Raw genomic sequence first — 21103 nt, forward strand, 5'->3', positions numbered from 1 at the left:
CTATTATCAAAATAAATAAATAAATAAATATATATATATATATATAAAATGACAACATAAGAAGGAATTTAAAAGAAGAGAAGATAGGCTTTAATCTAAACAGTGGGTTTGAAATACTCGAATTTTTTGGTATTGAAGTAACTGGAGTAAAAGAAAAAGGGTTGTACATTCGTAATTAGATAATAATCGGATAACAATCAGCATCACTAACAATCATATAATAATCAATATCAAATAAAAACAATGGTAATCACATAGCAATTGGATAGCAATCAAATTCAAATTGAAAGGAAAAACTATGCAAAATAGTAAATGATATAATAGAATTTCATTTCATATAGAATGATGACAATCAAAATTCGCAATCATATGTCAAAAATCTACGATTAGAAATTACTAATTATGTGACAAAAAATATAGATAATCAAATGTTAATCAAATAATAATACCAGAAACAATGAAGGCATCAAACAGAAATGAAAGGGCACACCACAATGTAAAAGTAAAGGAGAAAATGAAGTAAAGTTCAAGTAATTGAAAGTGAAATAAAAATCAAGTAATAATTGGTATAATTGACAATTAGTATCATTCAGTAATCAAATAGTAATCTATATTATTGACGATCATATGATAACCAATGAATCAATGGAGGCATTTTTGAATTGACAAAAAAATAATTAAATGAAAAAATCAGAAGCTAATCAAATGACTAACCAATGGTTAAAAAATAATAATAATAAGATGGTAATCACACTGCAGGCCTAAACTGGTAGATGAGTGAGACTATTTTTTACTTTTAGGCTGCAATCCTCACTTAAATTGGGTTGGGTTAATCAGTTTTGCTATTCTTGCAAGAAGTTATATTTGTAGGTGACGAACCTTATATTTATAAATCTTTTGCAAGTGGCTCTATCTACCCTACAAAAATAGCATGCCCTGCCTGAAAAACAAACCATTACAATCACAAAAAAGTAGTAGGCATCCCAATCACCTCTATAAAGATCTATTAAAGCAAAGTTAAAATTACAAATGGAAAAACCTCCAAAACCACACGCATGTATAGTGAAAAGAGAAAAGGAGAAAAGAAATTGAAAAAAAGAGGAAAAGGAACGTAAAATTGAATAACCAAAATCAATGATACAACATTTGTAAGTGTAGAATATAATATAATAATACCTAATACTGAATTGTCGTGAGTCTTAAAAATGAGTTTTGTTTAGTTTTAATCCCAATCTTCATCACTCAATTGATCATCTTCCATCTCCTTTGGCGGCCTAACCACCAACACTACCGTTCCTAAACTCTCCTTCACTCCCATTTCCGTCAATGCATTTCCTCTCTCCACCTTCAACTCCCCACCTCCATCTCCGCCGCCCACAGTTCCACCCATCAGATAAAATCCATCTCCTGCCACCACCTCCTTCCTACTCCGATCAGCCACTACCAGAATTGGCTCCTCCTTGTACCACCTGTTCACTCGCCATGGCAGAACCCTCGCATCCTTAAACGCCACCACTACGCCACCACCCTTCACCAACCCCGCCACCGGCTCCCATCCCGGCAGCACTACCCACCTGCTCCACCCCTTTTCCGCCACCACAACCCCGAAGTCTCCCTCGCTTCTCACCTCCATTGGCGCCTCTCCAACTCCCTTTTCCCCTTCCCCTGCCTTGCACACCGGCATCACCACCACCTTCGTCGCCTCCGCAACCTCCCCAATCTTCAGCCGCACCACCGGAACCCTAACTCCCGCTCCAGTTTCTTCTTCAACCCCGTCCTTCCCATCTCCTTTCCTCTCCAAATCCCCAACAATCAGATTCCTCGCCTTCTCCGTCACTACCACTTTCAACGCCTCCTCCAACGCCGCCGTCCTCCGCTCCGATGAATTATTGTACTCTCTACTCAACCTGTAATACATATACGCCAAACAATCCCCAGCAGAATCGTAATCAAAACACTCCCAACCTCTATCCCCTTTTCGTCGAGGAAAATCCTTTATCGCTCGAGCCAGATCCTGGGCGCCTTTGCTATCAAGCCTGTTCTCCACTATATATTTGGCCGCCGCAACGCGTTTCTCAGTACTTAGAAGCCGAATTTCATAGAGCAACTCCGCACCACTAGTATCGAAGGAAGCGATTACATCTGGATCGGAGTCATTGGACTGAACTAAAGATTCGCGAACCTGAGCGCCAACGACGAAGGTGTTCTGCTGGACACCGCTGATTCCGGTGATTTCTTCTAGAGTGGGAGGAGTGAAGCCCTCTTGAAGCAAGGAGGAAATGAGGGGGGCGTACTGGAACCAGAGGCCGAGGCGGTTGGAGAGGACATTGAGCTTGCCTTCGGTGTCGAGGGAGCGGTATTGAGGGGGAAGAGGAGAGGGAGGGGGGCGGAATGGCTGGTACACTTGTTGCTTTGCGGCTAAGGGGGAAGGGGAAGGGTTAATAATGGCGGAAATGGGGTTTGAACGGCGACGGAGGAAGAGGCGGAGAGGGGAGTCTATGGGTTGATGAAGGAAGATGGCGGTGGTGTGGGCGATGGAGGAGAGAGAAGTGAGAGAATTGGCGTTGGTGATGGTGGAGGAGAGCATGGTGAATTGAAATGGTGGGAAGAGAGGAGGGAGAGAGTCTCTGTATCTTATCTATTCGATACTCATTTTGGAAATATGGGATTGGGAGATATTTTTTAATTAAAGATATTAGAGTGAGGCTAAAATAGTAATTTGATTATATTGCTTATTGTGGATATTTATTTGGCTTTGTAAGTTGGAAGTTGGGTTGATTGGGGGGAAAAATCAAAAAGATTCAGACATTTCATACAAAACTCAAATCTTTACAAGGTATCCCATTTAGAGATGATTGCAATAGATGGTCTATCACCATTCTTGACCATCGTGATCGTGTTAGTAACCGACTACTATAAACATGATCATCCCTCATGCAATATAAAAATATGATAATGCACTCTAACATAATCAAAATAGATTACATTTCATACATTTGTGAGAGGCTCATAATTAATCATAAAGGTCTCGGCCACTTCATACAAATTCAAATTATAGACTTCTTGGTTGTTGAAGACTTCTTTTAGTTCAACTAGTTTAGGTAAAATAAAAATGTAGTAGCTTTAGTTTAGGAGATAGAATTTCTCTCTACATTATCATTTGGAAAGTTATATTTTGATCGCTTAGATTTTAAGAATGTGTGCATTTAGTTCTTGATGTTTCAAATGATCCAACATTTTAATGTTTGAGTTTTTAAAAATATGTTTAAAAGATTCCTATACCAAAAAAAACTATATTGAATTTAAACAAAAAATGTTGAATAGATAGATGATGTGCCTCTAGAATCTCTTGATTTTTTGGACAAGTCATGTGAAGGAAATTGAATTTCCACAAAAACATTGTAACCATTCTACAATATGAAAAACGATTTTTATCTTAACAAAAACAACACACTAATCATACATTAGCAAGGATAGGCATCCATACAACAACACAACCTAAGCATGTGCTACTCATGTAGTTGGAGATATAGAGAAGTAGAAACTTATCCCTGAAGATTTCAAACCTCATGTTTCCTCTCATTTGTCACAAACTCATACCCTTTCTCCAATCCTCGAAGAACATGGCCATGTGATCTTCACCGTTATTTTCTTGAATTCCTTAAACAATTCAATGTGTGAGCTTTAACTTTTAACTTTTAGGGATTGTTTGGATTGAGAGAATTGGAATGAGAATAAGATTGGTAGGAATTAATGATGCCTGGGAATAATAAATCTAGGAATAAGACCGATGGGAATTAAGGATGTTCGTGTTTGATTGTGCATGTGAATGTATATGGGAATAAATTCTTTTTTATTTCATTTGTAAAATTAATCATGAAAAGTTTATAAATTTTTAATATATTAATTGATAAACAATAAACATAATTCAATTTTTTTAAAAAAAATTAATTATTTAACAACCAAATAATAATATTAATTAAATTATTATTTACTAGTATTCTAGAATGAGTAACTATTAATTTGACCAATGTATATAATTCTGATATATTAATCAATAAAATATTAATTAATTTTAATTAATCAATGATAAACTAATTATAAAATTATTAAGAAATAAATTCATATTATATTACTCATAGCGATCATTAACTAATTACAAATATAAATAATTAATTGGGGTCTTTCAAAAATACAACAAAGCAGCAAAATTTTATACTATATAGAACAATTTCGAAAACAAAAAAATGTCATTGGCCCACAATAAAAAATACCAAAAATGTGCCGTCAACTACGCCATCAACAACGCGCGTAATATATGTTGGTACACGATCATTTAAATTTGGTTATTGTTTCGTACACGATCGTTTAGATTTAGATAGCCAAATTTAAACGATTTATTCATTTAATTGGGTTACACGATCATTTAATTTCGTTACACGATCAATCTAAACAATTTTTTTCAAGATTTGATACACGGTCATTTAGATTTGGTTAAACGATTTTTTTCAAGATTTTTTTTGTACACGATCGTTTAAATTTGTTTACACGATCGTTTATTTTTTCAATATTTTTTGTACACGATCGCTTAAATTTATCTAGAGATTTTTTTAAGATTTTTTTAGTACACGATCATTTAGATTTGTCTATACGATCGTTTAGACTTAAGTTTTTTTTTGTTTTTGTACAAGATCATTTAGATTTGGCTACCCAAATCTAAACGATGTTTTTTTCAAGTCTTTTATATTTTGTACACGATTTTGAACAACGCCAAATAAAAGTTTCAAAAAATAATAGATCTTTTATATTTGATACACGATCTTGAAGCAAATAACAGTTTGAAAAAAAAATAAGAAAAAAAAAAGAAGAAAGACGATAGAAAGAAAAAAAATCAAATCACAGACGAAGAGGAGAAGAAAGATGATAAAAGGGAAGGGCAAACCTGTAATATTTAAAAATGGTTAATTTCATGGCCTTTGTTACACAAGCCATAAATATTTTACCGATTTATTATATTTATAAAAATTTCTCTAATTAATTAGCAGTTTTATTACATCGGCTCTTTACCATTTATTTAAAAGTACCATTTATTTAAAAATAAGTATGGGTATGTAGGTGTATATATAAACTAATTTATAAAATTAGGGCTAGTTAAATGCATACACTATAATTTAAATTTTAATGTAATTTTATATATGACAAATTTAATTTTCATGTAATTAATTTAAATTAATTAATTTTAATAATATATAAAATAAAATAATAAAAAATGTATAAAAAGAGAAAAGAGATCGGACAAGAAAGAAAACATATCATTTTGGATTGGTATAGTTGATGGGCAAAAACCATGCACGGGGATAATTTATTCTCATGCCTAAGCTACAAAACCTTGTACCAAATAGTGACATGTTTATCTCATACTCATTCTCAATCCCTATTCTCATCTTAATTCACTCTATCCAAATTGCTCCTTAGGAATATGGAGTGGTTAGAGAATTAGTGAGGAGAGTTTTAGCATAAAGGAACATATGGAGAAATTAACTAAGAGGGTTGGAAAATTTATATTCTAAAACTTATAGTTTGTAGTTTAAAATTATATTCTATTCAATAAAATGGTTATTGAGAACTTAGTAGTGAAAATTGAATGTTATAATCTTGAATCCAATAAAATTAGGTTTTGAGATTATTTAGTGTAGACTTGAACTTTATGTAGGATATAAACATAGATCAAGTTCGAGTATATAGCCTAAACGGTCTATAGTATATGAATAAGGTTGAGTGTCTTATTATGGGAACACTATGGTTGCGGTCAGCTTTGTAATTAGTACAAATGATATAATCCTGAATCGTGGAGACATGGAAGTGGGGACATTCTATGTAAAGAGTTTACATAAGACTGGAGCTATGAAATAGTCACTTTTACGTTATAACATTGTTGATTATTTAAAACTGACTATTTCAATTATTGATGACCTAGGTAACTTAATCTTAATCTTGAGCTAATTATGAATTTCTGTTAACACGAAATTATCTTTAGATCTGCATAAATAAGGGCAGCTCAACAACATTGGCCTAATGAGCCTTCCAGTTTTAGAGGTAAGAGCAGGTGGATAGCTAAGGACATAAGGTGCAAGAAAAATTCACTCCTACTCACTTTAGGGTTAGTAGTTTGATTGTTCCCTTTAAAGACTGAATCCAAGTTTTGAACAAAAGGCTCCAACCTCTCATTGGTCCCAAAGGGATTGGGCTTATAGGTTGAACCTTAAACCAATTATTCAATATGGATCAGTGGGACTTAAGAAGTAAGATATAATCTTTAGGGAGACCTATGAAGGGTTAACTTAGCTTACTAATCATGCTTATATCAAATGGATACATATATCTATAGTGAGGGGAGGACAACTATCGAACTTTAGTGGAATGACTCATTAGCTATAGTAATGAATGTTAATTAGCTCGATCTAAAAAGAGAGTTGGCCAGTTATCTATAGTAATGAATGTTAATTAGCTCGATCTAAAAAGAGAGTTGGCCAGTTAATTTCGGGTCCTTGGAACTCATGATCTATAGGTCCATTAGGTTCCCCTAATAGCTCATATGGAATTAACTTAGAACAATATGTTGGAATAATTCAAATTGTTCGAATTAGGTACATAGCGAGAAACTAACAAATATATGTGATATAGCCATCAGTTATCAGTTTAAGATAGAGTTTTATGTTTAAATGTGATTTTAAATATCAAAAATATGAATGCGAATACATATTTGAAAGCTCGAAATTGATGAAATTGGCTAAAGTTGTAAAAAGTTGACTTTTAACTTTGAAAAGTCAAACTTTGACCTGTTTGTATTTAAATGTGATTTAAATTTTAAAAAATGAATATAGATTCATACTCGAAAGGTGAAATTAGTCAAGGCAAACAAAATGGTAAAAAGTCAAAATGTTGACTTTTGATTTAAAAAAGTAAAAGTTTAACTTTCTATAAAAGTTAAAGTTTCACTTTGACTTGAATGGTCAAATGACCATATTGTCTTGAACTAATATTAGTGGAAAAATCAAACATTTTGTTGGATAATCCCACCAACACTTAGTGAGATAAGTGGCTACATTAGATGTAAATACTTAACCCACTAAGTTCCATTAATGGTTAGTGGAATATTAGGTGTTGTAATTTTGCATTAAGTTGTCATTTTTCAAATGTTTCAAGACTTTTGAAAATTTTTATAATTTTGATTTACAAAAGTATACCAAATTCATTTTTTTTTTCTCAAGGCTCAACCCTAATCAAACCTTCAATTTCCATCGTATCTCTCTTAATTTCTTCACTTAACAGGTCTCACAACACGATTCTAAGTTTGGAGAATAGTAGTAAATACTAGTTGTGGTCTCGGGTTCGTGTTCATGAGGAGATAACCAGGATCAGGAAGCTTCAAATGTGTGCTTTTTTCTTTAACCTTAATTTCAATCAATTAGGATAGTGATGTATGTTAATATCTAAAATGGTTTATATGTGATCCATAATTCCACTACGCATGTTTATTGTTTTTCATCAGAGGCTAGGTTTGAGAGACTAAAGATAATGATCGTCTCTATGCATAAAACTTTAATTGGATATAATCACCTATAGACAGGCTAGCTCTCTCAAATCCTCTTTAGGATTCCACAAATCTTCTAACAGGTTAATTACCATTACTTAACCTAACCATGGTGTCTTAAATTATATTTAATAAAAAATATTAAATAATAAAAATCCTAGTCTCTTTAGATTCCACGATTCTTCCAACAAGCTAATTATCATAACCATGGTGTATTAAATCATATTTAGCACAAAACAATTAATAATTGATATTTATTAATCTCTCCATATAATAATTTCAAACGAATTTAATATTTAGATCTTATTCAAATATATCTCTTCAATAATATAGTTTGAATTATAAATCATATCTATAATTAACTATATTTGTTAGCATATCAAAATACACTATATTTTATATTAATCTTATTATTATAATTTTTTAATTAATTTAAACAATTCAAATTATTTCCTATAAGTTTTTGTAGTGAGCTAATATGAAGACCTAATAAACCTATAAATTAAAAACTCCAATGATATGAGATTATTTATTTAAACTCTTTAAATTCAATTAATCAATATTCATTAACTATCAATGATTCCACTAAAGACTGCTAGCTGCATTTTTTGTACTGTAGATATATTTCTATGTTAACGGATATAATCAACCAACGGTGAGTTGATCCTTCATAATTGCTCATAACTTCAACTGGGTCAAATTACCATTTGACCCCTGTTGTTACATCTAACTCCTTAAATACCAATGATTACTTTAATGAACAAATAGTTTATAGTCCGACTACAAACTAACACCTCTTGTACCATTGAGAGGTTAAGGTCTCATTGTTAAAGACTTGGAATCAACTGTAAAAGGAATAGCTATCTACTATGCCAATAAATAGGAATGAGTAAATACCATCTTGTGTAGCATGTTCCCAACTCCTTACTAGGGCAAATCTCTAAAATGGTAAGCTTGTTGAGTCAGCTATCAAGGTCGCTCTCACTAACACAGATCAAAGGACCGTCATCATAGATAGGAGTTCACGACTCACTCAGGATTAAGGTCAAGTCTCATATGGTCATAGTTAAATATTGGTTTCTACAAGTAGCGGTATTATAAAGAAAAACCAATTATTTTGATATTTGGTCTATATATAAACTCTTATCTACAGGATACCTTCACTCACATGTCTTCACATGAACAATATGGTTCACATCATTAGTAACATTTACATCTCATGTAATAATTGTAAATTGGGTCGTAACCGTAGTGTTACCAGGAAATTTGGTAGAACTTAGAGAATCCATTAAGGAAGTAAAAACAAGGCTTACCAACAAGTCTCTCAATCATCTAGTCCAAGAGAGGGATGGAGAAATAATCTTTTCTTTTTATTTTTTGTTATCTCATTCAGCTTATAGAAGTCAATACACATGTGTCATTCATTCTGCATTCGCATGGAAACCATCTCACCTTTTTCGTTCTTCATAATAGTCATACCAGTTTTCTTAGGAATGACATGGAATGACATGTATAGGACTCGCCCATGACATGTGTATATAGGACTCACCCATGTGCTACCAGGAATAAGGTAAACATATGGACCCCTCGGCGAGCGCTCCTTCATGGTGGGATTAAGATAACATTAAGGCTTTCTTGAGGTTTTAGCTCCCTCCTCAAAAGCTATATTGTGCATACACATAGAGGGACTGATTACCTTAATATCATCTAATGTCCAACCAATAGTTTTCTTGTTAGTGCTTAATGTGTCCATAAGCGTTCATTTTTTATTCTAAATCAGTTTTATAGAGATAATCACAGGATTGCTTCTTTTAAGTACACATATTTCAAATGATCAGGGAGAGCTTTGAGCTTCATCCCTTGTACATGAGGAGAAACAGAATCAACGTTAGAAAGCTCATCACAAGGAATATCAATCATGGGAGGTCTTAGTTCATTATAATCAAAATCATCAGTAAAAGACAAATCCCCAACAAGTTCTTCAACATGTAGCATCAATATGGCAACCCTAGAAGGGGCTAAATAGGTTTTTACAAATTAATGAAAACTTTTTACCAAGCAAACTTAATTAATCAGATTAATAAACTTTTTGCTATTAAATAATTTAGACAAAAGTTTCATACAAATGCATTCACATCAAAATGACTTATAAAGTGACATAAACAAACTCAAGCATAAGTGTAACAAATTAATTTCATGTAATGAACTGAATTAACAAATTAATTGCAAAACTAAATAGGGAAGAGATAGAGAAATTGACACCGATAATTTTATAGTAGTTCAGCATAACTAGCCTACATCCACTTCCCAAGCTCGTCTTTGGTATGAAACTAAAACTTGATTCTTTCCACAAATTAGAGATAATCGCTACACCACTCTTTTTATAAGCTCAAGAGCAAACTAAATCGTTTCCACAGATCATGATCAAACCATCACAAAGGACTCTTTTTAATGATTAAGAGCAACTCTTCACTAAATATTTGAAATGAGGAACAAGATGAGAAAAAAAATCTCTCAAATGGTAGATTTACAAATTAAAACACTTAAAAATCAATCCTCATAATATAAAATTTCTCTCTCAAGAAGAAGATTAAAATACCATAAGTTAAGAGCTTTGAGAGAATAACAATGGAATCTTTTTAAGTTATGGAGGATTGAATATAATGAAAGTTGTTTCAAATGTGTGCATTAATTAGGAGAAGAAGTGTTTTAAAAGAGAAAGGATGATGGAATCCAAATTCATTTTGGGTCATTAGATGTTGGTAAAAGGAATTGAATGGTGGAGATTTAAACTAAACTAGTCATTAGACACAAAATATAGGAAAATTGTTAAAAATAGAACATTTGACAAAATATTTGCACTTCTTAGAAAAATCAAGTGTAACGGATAAAACCAATCAAAATAATCAACCATGTTTTCCTCCTCCATTTGCTCCACATGCCACTCACTAACTAAATGCAATTGGATGACTTGGTTGTCACGTCATTGCCTTATGTATTTTTCGTTAAGCTTATTTCAGCTATAACTTCTTCGTTTGAACTTCAACTTGGGGCAATTCAAATTGCACCGTATTCATAATTTCAAGCTCTCTATACAATGGACTCATCAAAACATTAGAATTGTTAATAAATAATATCAAGTTTTTTATAATCAAAACATTGATTAACTGATTAATTAATTAATTATAATTAATTAATTTGAGATTAAGGGACAAAAGGCCAACACAACATCCATGTAACAGAGAGACAAATATTCCTCAGGAAATTTCATAGCATCATATGTATTAAATGAAACTACATCTACATCAAGGTCTATAAAAAGAAAACCTTGATCAACATCAATTTTTGTTTTTGCAATCTTTTTGAAAGACCTCCTTAACAGACTAGTAAAAGAAGAAGGAGTTATGGTCTCATATATTTTGAATATGTAGAAATCCACAATAAAAATCAAACTCTTGACTTGAACTAATATATCCTTAGCAATCCTTAATGGTTGGATATATCACCTATCAGCTAATTGAATAACAACAGTAGTAGATTGCATCTCATTCAATTTAAGGTTTAGATAAACATGATAGGTCATGACATTAATAGATGCACCCAAGTTAAGCATGACATTGAATATCATCTCACTAATCACATGTGGAAGAGTAAACATACCTGGATCACAACATTTCTCAAGTATATTACGCTTGAGTAATGAAAATACATTTTTTACTTACCACTGCTCTCTTCTTTGTATTTGCATTTCTCTTGTTTATAAAAAGCTCCTTAAGGAACTTAGCATATCTTGGAATTTTTTGTACAACATTCAGGAGAGTGATATAGATTGAACCTTCTAGAACACTTTTGAAATCTCATCTTTCTTCGCTTTCTTAGGTCTAGATAGCCTGTATTGGAAAGGAGCTTTAGCAATAATGTTTGAATTAACTAGAATAGATGATGACGGATCACTTACCTTAGTTTCAGATGGTGATAGTGCTTCCTCAGAAGTCTTGTCATTTTTACTAACCTCAGCAAAAGAATCAATAGAAAAGAAAACTGTCACAGGATTGACAAATGAGATTTCCTTATCACTACGCAAGGTGATAGCACTTACATTGGGTGCTCAAGTTGGGTAGAGAGTTTTCCAGATGCTCTACTTTCAAGCCTACTAACAATAAAAGCAAGCTGAGTCATTTGAGACCCAGATTATTGAATTCAATCCTTGTCTCTTGTTGAAGAGTTTTGGTGTCTTGAGATTTTTGCATTATATCTTTCTAAAGTTGATGAACATTCCATTGGAATTTAAAAGAATGATCATCAAGGGATTTAATAATAACTTTAAAAGACATACCTGAAGAAGATGCAAATGGTTGACTATGATTTCAATTATCACTCCTTTGATTTCCATACCAAAAATTAGAGTGATCTCGCCATTCAGAATTATAAGTATTATTGTGGGAATCATATTTCCTTGAAAGACATCCTACAATATTCACTTTAAGCATCACCCCTTATTACACTTGAGAGAAAACATATGTGGTATGACTAATCATCGAGCATACTCCACAAGCCTTAGCTTGTTGAATCTGTCCTCTCTAGTTGCCATATGTTCCAAAAGAGTGTTGGAATTTATGTTCAAAAACTTGTAGTTTACAATTCAAAATCACATTGTATTAAATAAAGTTTTTATTGAGATTTTATTAATAAAATTGAATACTATTATCTTGAATCCAGTAAATTAAGGTCATGAGGCGATCATGAGTAAACTTGAACTTTATGCAGAGACATAAACATGGATCAAGCTTGAGTATATAGCTTAAATGATCTATAGTATATGAACAAAGGTTGGGCGTAGAGATGTCCATTTAACCCATAGGATTAGGACCCGCGGGGACCCGGTCCCCGCACCGAATGCGGCAGGAAATGAGGGAGGTTTTTTTCCCTATTTGTAAATTGAGGTCGGGGACGGGAAATACATTCCTCGGCCCCGACCCCGACCTCGACTCTGTCCTAAAAGAAAAAATAATTATATATATATATATATATATATATATATATATATATATATATATATATATATATATATATATATATATATATATATATATATATATCATTATATATAAAAAAGTGTAAATGTAATGTAAAACTCCATCTTTATTCTTTACAGTGTCGTCACGTTTCTCCTTCTTTCTTTCTCCTTCCTTTTTTCTGTGTGATCTAGTATGGAATGCCACATGCTTCCTGTGTGACCTGGTATGAGATGCTCTCTGCTTGCTGTGTGATCTAGGATTGGAGGACTCGTTATGCATAGTGTAGTTGATGGAACTTGTTAATTGTTTTAAGAGTACTCCACATGGCTACAACTCCGCAAAAGAGTGTGGTAAACGCTTGAGCCAAGGAAGGATGCAAAGATAATAGAAATTGTAGGATGATCCTACAAGTTGATGATGCGATGTGTTAGAGGCACCCGACGCAATGAAGCCTATAGTGAGAATAAAGAGACGATTTTCTTTACGTTATACCATATATCAAGAAAAGGCCAAGTTGGTAAAGTAACCACGCAAACAAAAGTATCTCTCACTCTGTTCATCAAGCTTCGCGAGCAAGTCTCACATAGACAAGGAAGAGAAAGCATGGAGTAGAATTTCGAGGACGAAACTTCGAAAAGGAAGGACTAGTTGTGAGGCCCTGATCACGTACCATCAATGTGATAAAAGACCCTACGAGAAGGGTACCGAATGAATAGACTCCTTATCAAAGAAATATTCCACGAAAGGAGTATGTGTGAGGCCTTGACCAAAAGAAAGGAAGCTTGGGTGGGGAGGATCCTTGTTGGAAAGTCAATTTGGATAGAAGTATAGAACATTCCGCAAGGGAACGTGTAAAGGGAAAAAAAGGCAATGTGAAAAGAAGTGCTTTAGTCTAAGCTCCATCACAAAAAGGCAAGCGATGCGGTAAGAGTAAACTGGTGAGGAAGAAGCATGTGTTGGACGCCAAGAGTTAGGCGTTTAGCATAGTAATGCAAGAAGAAATGTCTACACCTAAGGAAGGAGGCGAGAAAGTGTCTTGTCAGGATGACTTAACTTCTCGCTAAGAGGAAGTAAATATTTGTTGCTTCCCGAGAAGATAGGAGGGTCAGGCGATTAAAGAGTCTCGCTTGCCAAGGATATAAGGTGTGCATCTCAAAGGAATGTTCAATCACCACTGACGAATAACCTACGTGTCGAGTTTGGGACTGCTACATGACGCAACAAATTAGTAAGGAGACACGTTTAAAGTGTTGGATGGACCCTTAGATGTAGGAAATCACTATAAAAAGGGCTAAAGGCCAAAGAGGAAGAGGAGAGAGTTTTATTCGAAAGAATCAGATTTTCGGATAGAAATGCAAAAAGGAGATTATGAATGCCAAATAGTTGGTTGAGGAAATTGCTAGGCGAAAAGAGGAATCCAAAAGGAGGGAAGAAAGGAGTTGAGGCTAAGTATATTCGTGTGTAACAAACTAAGATTCAACGTGATTGATAAACTGTCATTGATCGTTGATTCTTTTCTTTTCTCTCTCTCTTTTTTTTTTTACGAGTTATGAATGAATGTTGTGAAGTAGTTCATCCTAAACAAACAAGTATCATTGTAACAATGTTTTTTTTTTTTAGTATCTCTCATAAGTAGAACATCTGTGATTCTTCCACAATGGAAGAAAGGCCTTATGAATGACTTCCGTAAATAGTTAATATCGTGTTTGTAAAGTTGATACGTGGAAGAAGGTATTTTGTTGACAATCATCTGAAAGTGCTCTTTTGTGACTCTTATTAGGGGAGTAAACAGGTTGGGTTGGATTGAGTTGAGAGACATTCTCATCCCAACCCATATTTTCGGGTTGGGTGGGTTGTCAACCCAAATAACTCAAATTAAATTTTCAACCCAATCCAATCCAACTTATTGTATTACTATAAAATATAGGTTGGGTTGGGTTGGGTTGTCAGGTTATATTGTTTTTTTTTCTAAATTATAATGCTTAAAATTCAAATGTTTGTAAACAAAAAATGCCTTTACCTTCAATGATATAAGCAACAAGCCCAGATTTAAGTAGAAGACAAAGAAAAATATACCAACAAGCCCAGATGACCAAATGCATAGCAAAATCAAACCAAATCGAAGAAAAATATTCAAAGATCATTTTAAGTAGAATCACAAGACCAAACTTCATCTAAACATTGACTTCCATCATAAACCACATAAAGAAGAGAAGGGGGGTAAGTCAGAAAATGATGACAAACTTGTTACAATGGCCGTCGAAATTGAAAGGAGGGAACTTCGTTCTTAAACCACACTGTTAGTTGCGCTAATCCAAATATAGATTTAGAGGATTAGGATCCTCTTTTTTGTCTCCTTGAAATAAGAAGAGAGATTTCTCCTTGTAGTCGTTCAAAAAGCAAAGAAGGCCAAGAAGACAAGGAGATGAAGAACGGAGAAGAGGTTGAGATTGCGAATGAAGAAGAGATTGAGATGAGGGAGATGGAGAGAACCAACAGAGGAGAACGGAGAATATGATAACTGAACGAGAAGATAAAAAGAACGAAGAAGATGAGGATTGGAGGAGAAGACGAAGACGAGGAGAACAAAGAACAGAGAAAACGAGGAGAAGACAAACTGATTGAAGGAGACGAAGAAGACTGAGGAGAGCGACGCAAAGTTAGAAAAACAAAAACTTAACCTAATTACTTATGTTTTATTATTTTTATTTTATTAAAAAATAATCAAAAATATATAATATAAATATGTGTATATATATATATATATATATATATATTATATTAATTCGGGTTGGGTTGGGTTGAACCGAATTTTTCAACCCACCAACCAAAGACCCAACCCAACCCGAAGAATTTTAAATTTTTTAACCCAACCCAACCCAACCCATATAATATGGGTTGGGTAGTCCTGGTTGTCGAATTATCTGGTTTATTCTTACACCCCTAACTCTTATTGTATGATATTATCACTACTAAAATAATATGTAAGGAAAGTAAACTGGGGAGCTAACCTTTTTATTTACTCTTTGTAATGGCTGTCTATCGAGAGAAGATGAGATCTATCACAAGACACTGGTATAAATTCCAGGTAATTCACATAACGCTGGATGAGTGCAAATCCTAGGTCTGGGCAAGGGAAGAATCTCAGGTCTAGGCGGGTTGCACTGAGACACCGGTTGAATGAAAATCCTAAATTGAGAAAGGATGAATATGACGAGGCGCTAGTGTAAATCTCAGTTAACTTGCATGACGCTGGCAAGCAAGGGGAGAATCCCAGGTCCCGATGATGAGTTGGAACGCAATGAGAATAATTTATTTGTAATCTAATCCTGTTATTATTTATTATCAAAATCTTATTGCTTTCCTCAGAAAGGTTTTCTCAAACTCATCACTCACTAAGTACGTTTAATTTATGTTTTAAGTTTTCCCTTTTCAAGTTGTCAGGTGTTGAAGCCAAGCGCATGATGGATCTCAGGCATTGTATCCTAGTTAAGGAGGGAAGGCAGAGTTATGTTGTAGCCTTATGCGGCATGATAGTCGTGTCATCTTAATTACCTTGCGTCTAAGGAGTCTAATGGTAAGCACATTGGTCCATAGCGCAAATGGCCCAACTGACCAAGAAGGCAAGAACAATATCCAGATTGGTAGGGCCAAGCCAAGGAAACCAAAAAGCCAGAAAGTTGAGCCAAGGGAGGAATAGCCCTAAACGCAGTTTGCTAAGAGAGGTGGTTAGGCAATTGAGGCGAAGGACTAAGTTGTGCATTTACACCTTTAGGTACCTGCTACAACGAGTAGTGTTTAGTGGAGTAGAGTGAAAAGGGTTATTGGGGATTGTCCTCGAGTTAGGATGTTGATGACTCGAGAGGAAGGGATTGAAGAAAGGAGTCTCGGATCCCTAAAGACCCCGACGCGAAAAGTTGCACCTTGGTGGCGAAAAGAGAACGAGGTGCATTGTTATACGATGAGGCAAGCAAACCAGATGTAAAGATTAGAGAAGTTGTGCTAGGCAAAGGGAGGCCTAAAGATTATGTTTAAGTCTTGTTGAAAGAAAAAGTCTAAGTTCTGTTTGAACAATTGTAAAAGTGTTAAGTTAATAAAGAAAAGGTTTATACTCATTCTGCTGCATTTATGTGTTCATTGCGTAAGTAGTGAAAGATATTGTAAAGCTAAGTATTAAAGGCCCGACGACAAGGCTAAGTTAATGAAATTTAAGTTTCTGTATTATGCTATTATGTTAAGAAAGCTTGGCGCTTAAGCCCTATGTTGAGATTGTAAAAGAGAAGTTGTTCCGCTTACTAGGCGTTCGACATTTACTACGCGGTGTGGTAAGCATTGAAGGTGTAGGCGACACGCCTCCACTTGGTCAATAAGCAACTCTTATGGGGCTGAACTAAAGTTACAAAGATTAAAACTCTAAAGACTGAAACTCATAGATTTGATTACCGAAAGTTTTAGGTTTTGAATATCAAAGCTCTCAATCTCTCAATTGCTAAAGACAGAATCTTCTCAAATTTCAAAGATTAAAGCCCTCAAGTTCTGAAGAACGGAAACTATTAGAAGATTCAATGACTAGAAAAGTTCAACCAATTGATTGTCTGTTCATAACCTACAAGCTAACAATTCAATCTTTTCAAATTAAGAAAAAACTCACAAGTCAAAGACTGATCCAAGTAGGTTAATAAGCTAGCAAGCGATCCAAAAAGATCATCAAGCTAGTTGTTGATCCAAACAGATCAACAAACTAAAGGCCTATAAAAACACCCAAAAACCACTCCAAAGTAATGTACAAGTTCAAAGGTCGTTCCTCTAGAAAAAATAATTAAATTCAAGGGTTGATCAAGAAGATCAATAAGCATGGGGATTAAAGTTTATTCTAAGGAAAAGAATAAGAGGATAAAAATTAAAGACCAAAACACTTGTTACAAATCAATAAAATCGAGTTTATTTGCATGATCTAGCTTTTTTCACTCGCAAATGACCAATGAAAAACAGTTTATAATATTGAACTCTACTATTAATAGTAAAGGATGTAGTAATAGTGGCAAGTTTTGGTGGATCCGTAGAGAAGCAAAACATATGTCTCGTTAAGCTTATTACCTAATTATAGTGGAGGACAAGATTTTGAATGGAAGAGATAATTTTGGTCTTGGGAGGAAGAGAGATTCCTAAGTAATTTCAATCATCTATCTCTCTTGATTTTATTAGTTTTTTAATTCTTAATCTCTAATTAATTAATTAATTAGATAATTACAAATATGGTAATTAGATTCAAAATATTAACATACTAACAACATTTTAAAAAAAAAAATTACAAATATAGCAAAATCTATCAAAGTCTATCAATAATAAAAGTCTATCATTGATGAATCATTTTACAAGTATTGATCTATCACTAATGGATCATAAGAGTCTAGAAGTCTATCATTGTTAGACTTTGCTATATCTGTAATTTTTTAAAATATATTACTATATACTTAATTATTAATTTTAAAATTACAACTCGTTTGATGACAACATATCTAAATTAATTTATTAATAATTTGAGCGTTTTGAAGTGGCTATTGCATGAAGGCCGAAACAATGATTTCAAAGCATTTTGAATTACACAGATTAGAAGGAAGAAATTACATTTGATACTAAGCCTGAAACTATGTGGTGGCAGCTAAATCATCATAATCATAATGGACCAATTAAAAGTGATAAACGGAGCAATAGAGAAGGTGAAACCTGGTGGCCTTTGGTTGAAAGAATATATATATATATATTTAATTTTAATTTTAATTTTAATTTTAATTTTGTTTGGTTATAGTTGAAGAAAAATGATTTTGAAAACAAAATGAAATTTTAAAAAAGGAATATTAAATATAGGACAATTAGAATAAAAATATTAGCATATTTAAAATATTTTTTAAATAATTGCAAATATAATAAAATCTATCAATCATAGACTTTTGTATTTGATAGATTTGTATTGTCCATCAGTAAAAGGTGATATCATTGATGATCTATCACTCAAAGATATAGAAGTCTGTCAGCGATTGAAGATTATAACTAATAAACTTTGCTATATTTATAATATTTTTAAATATTATTATACACTTGATCATTATTCTTAAAATTGATACCCAAGTTTATTAGCTATAGAAGGTTATCACTAAATCATTCATAGACTTTGTTGTTACATTTTTTTAAATATTGTTATACACTTGATTATTATTCTTCATCTTCTATTGTTATTCTCTCTCCGAGCTCTAAAATTTCTTCTTTTCATCTTATTCTTGAGAGAGATTTATATATGGTGAGGATGTTTGTTGTGAGCTTAACAATTATAAATCCACTCTACTAAAAGGATTGTAAAAGTGTTCTTTAACATCTCCAAACTTTTCTAAGAGTTGCTCCCGATTTTGGAAAAAACAATTGTTGAAGAGTTTGATCCTCAATGGTAGGAAAGGATCAAGTTTGTTTTTGTGCTCGTAAAAGAAATGTTTCGGCAATTTGACTTTAAACATCGGAAAGAATGATCAAGTTCAAAGTAATATATCCTATAGGAGATTGAGAAGTAGATGTAGGTCGGTTTTTCCAAACCACTATAAAATCTTTGGTGTTAATTTCTTTATTCCTCTCTTAATTTAGTTTTGCAATTAATTTGCTAATAGATTTTGTTGCAAATACGATTTTTTTCTACCAGATTAATTACACACAATCAACCAAAAGAAGATGGGAAATCCTACATTAACTCCTAGCTAGAAGAGTACCTTATCCCACGATGAGCTTCATATTTAAGGGAGAACTCTTCCAAACATCATTACAACCCAAGATGTAAAAAGAGGAAAGAAAATATTGTGGAAGCTGAACAATCATGGGATCCCTCTACCCTAATTTGGAAATCTTATATTTATAGAAAATGATAGAGCGTCGACACGTGGCTATCCCTAACGAAGCCTAGTGCTACATGGTTGTGGCATTGAAGCGTAGTGCTACATGGTGTGCAACGCTACAACCCTTTGACGCATGCATGTGCATCATAATTCTTTAGAGAGTTGCAACACCATAAAGGAACTCCGCGACGCCTCTTTAAATTCGTCAAATTTGAGCTCTCGAATATTTGCGCTGCCCAAGCACTGCACAATCCTCAAGGGCAGTTGGCCATTTTCATCTTCTAATGCCCAAATTTGTCTAACTTAGCATCAGTTTGCTTCAAATGCTCTGTTCTACTTTTTATTCATTAAATACTTGTAAATAAGACAGTTGAGCTAATTTATAAGTAACAAAGAACAAATATAGAACCTTTTAAGCATTATCACCACCCCTAACTTTTTCCACGTTTGTCCCAAACAAGGTAGAAAACATATAATCATACAAAATTAGCTTACCTAGTTGCCAAGTTCTCTACTCTAGCCTTACTAGTCAGCAAGAATCAAAGCATACAAAGATCAAGCAACCCTAGTCCTGTGTAACCCCTATTCCTGCTTACACGTTGCAAGTTCGTTTTTCTCCCTTTTTTTCATCTTTTCTTTTGATATTCTTTTGAACACACTTTTTTTTCTTTGTCAACTAACTCTTTCTGTTCTCTCATTTTTTTAATAGGCATACAAATATACTCTCTGTCAGTAGGTGATGAATTAAAAACTTAAAAGAGCGAAAAAGTTAGAGAAAGAAAAAGGCTCGAGAGAGAGTTCAGAAAATGAAAATCATTACAAATTGAGAAAAATGATCATTCGAAGAATCAAATTAGCGATAGATTATAAAAATAGGATGTTCCGCTTGTTACCTAATTGTCATCATATTAGTCCTGTAGTCAAATCACAATTTACCACATTACAAAAGAAAGTTTTTCTAAAAAAGAAAAAAGAATTTAAAAAGATAATTTTCTTTTCTTTTTTCTTTTCTTTTGGATCTCTATTCAATTTGTTTTCAATTTTCGCTTCAAAATTAGATAAGTGTTCTAAATAGTCTAACTTTTGAGGCATCATTCATTATTCATTCCATAAATTATGAAACATTATCTCTAATGAAATTTACTCGACATAACTAACACATTATTATGAACCATGTAAATTTATATATTGACTTTTTCTATTATTTTACGTTCTTTTGTATTATTTACTCATTGATTTCATAACATTTTTCTTAAAGGTTTCTTTCTTTTTCTTTTTCTTTTTACCTACAAATTATTTTAGAGAGCATAATACTAAATTATTAATTGAACCTAGACTTGTATGAAAATCTCTAGTAGCCATTTCTGAAAAAATAGTTGATAATAGTCATGAAGGAAAATTGGATCTTATTTAAGGTTCATCTATGTAACTACCCCAACTTTGGATAATAGTTATTTCACTAACGCATATAATCCAAAAATACTGTAAGAATGCAATTTCGATGAATTTGCCGATTTCGGCCAGATTAAAATTGGGTTTATACTTTCATAAACTGAACCAAATGGAACGGCCTACAGGAGAGAAGACTAGATTGTGGACAGACATATGATCAA

The 21103-nt window shown here is 33.2% G+C and overlaps 1 protein-coding gene across 1 annotated transcript; it reads right to left on the bottom strand.

Annotated features, from left to right (window-relative positions):
* Positions 1-1088: 1088 nt before the first annotated feature.
* LOC103501013 (rubisco accumulation factor 1.1, chloroplastic) lies at positions 1089-2695 on the bottom strand. Its single transcript, XM_008464488.3, has one exon. It carries the CDS (start codon positions 2585-2587, stop codon positions 1223-1225), a length of 1365 nt encoding a protein of 454 aa, XP_008462710.1. The 5' UTR covers positions 2588-2695; the 3' UTR covers positions 1089-1222.
* Positions 2696-21103: the final 18408 nt, after the last annotated feature.

Source organism: Cucumis melo, chromosome 2 (genome assembly GCF_025177605.1).
Source record: "Cucumis melo cultivar AY chromosome 2, USDA_Cmelo_AY_1.0, whole genome shotgun sequence".
Taxonomy (NCBI): Eukaryota; Viridiplantae; Streptophyta; class Magnoliopsida; order Cucurbitales; family Cucurbitaceae; genus Cucumis; species Cucumis melo.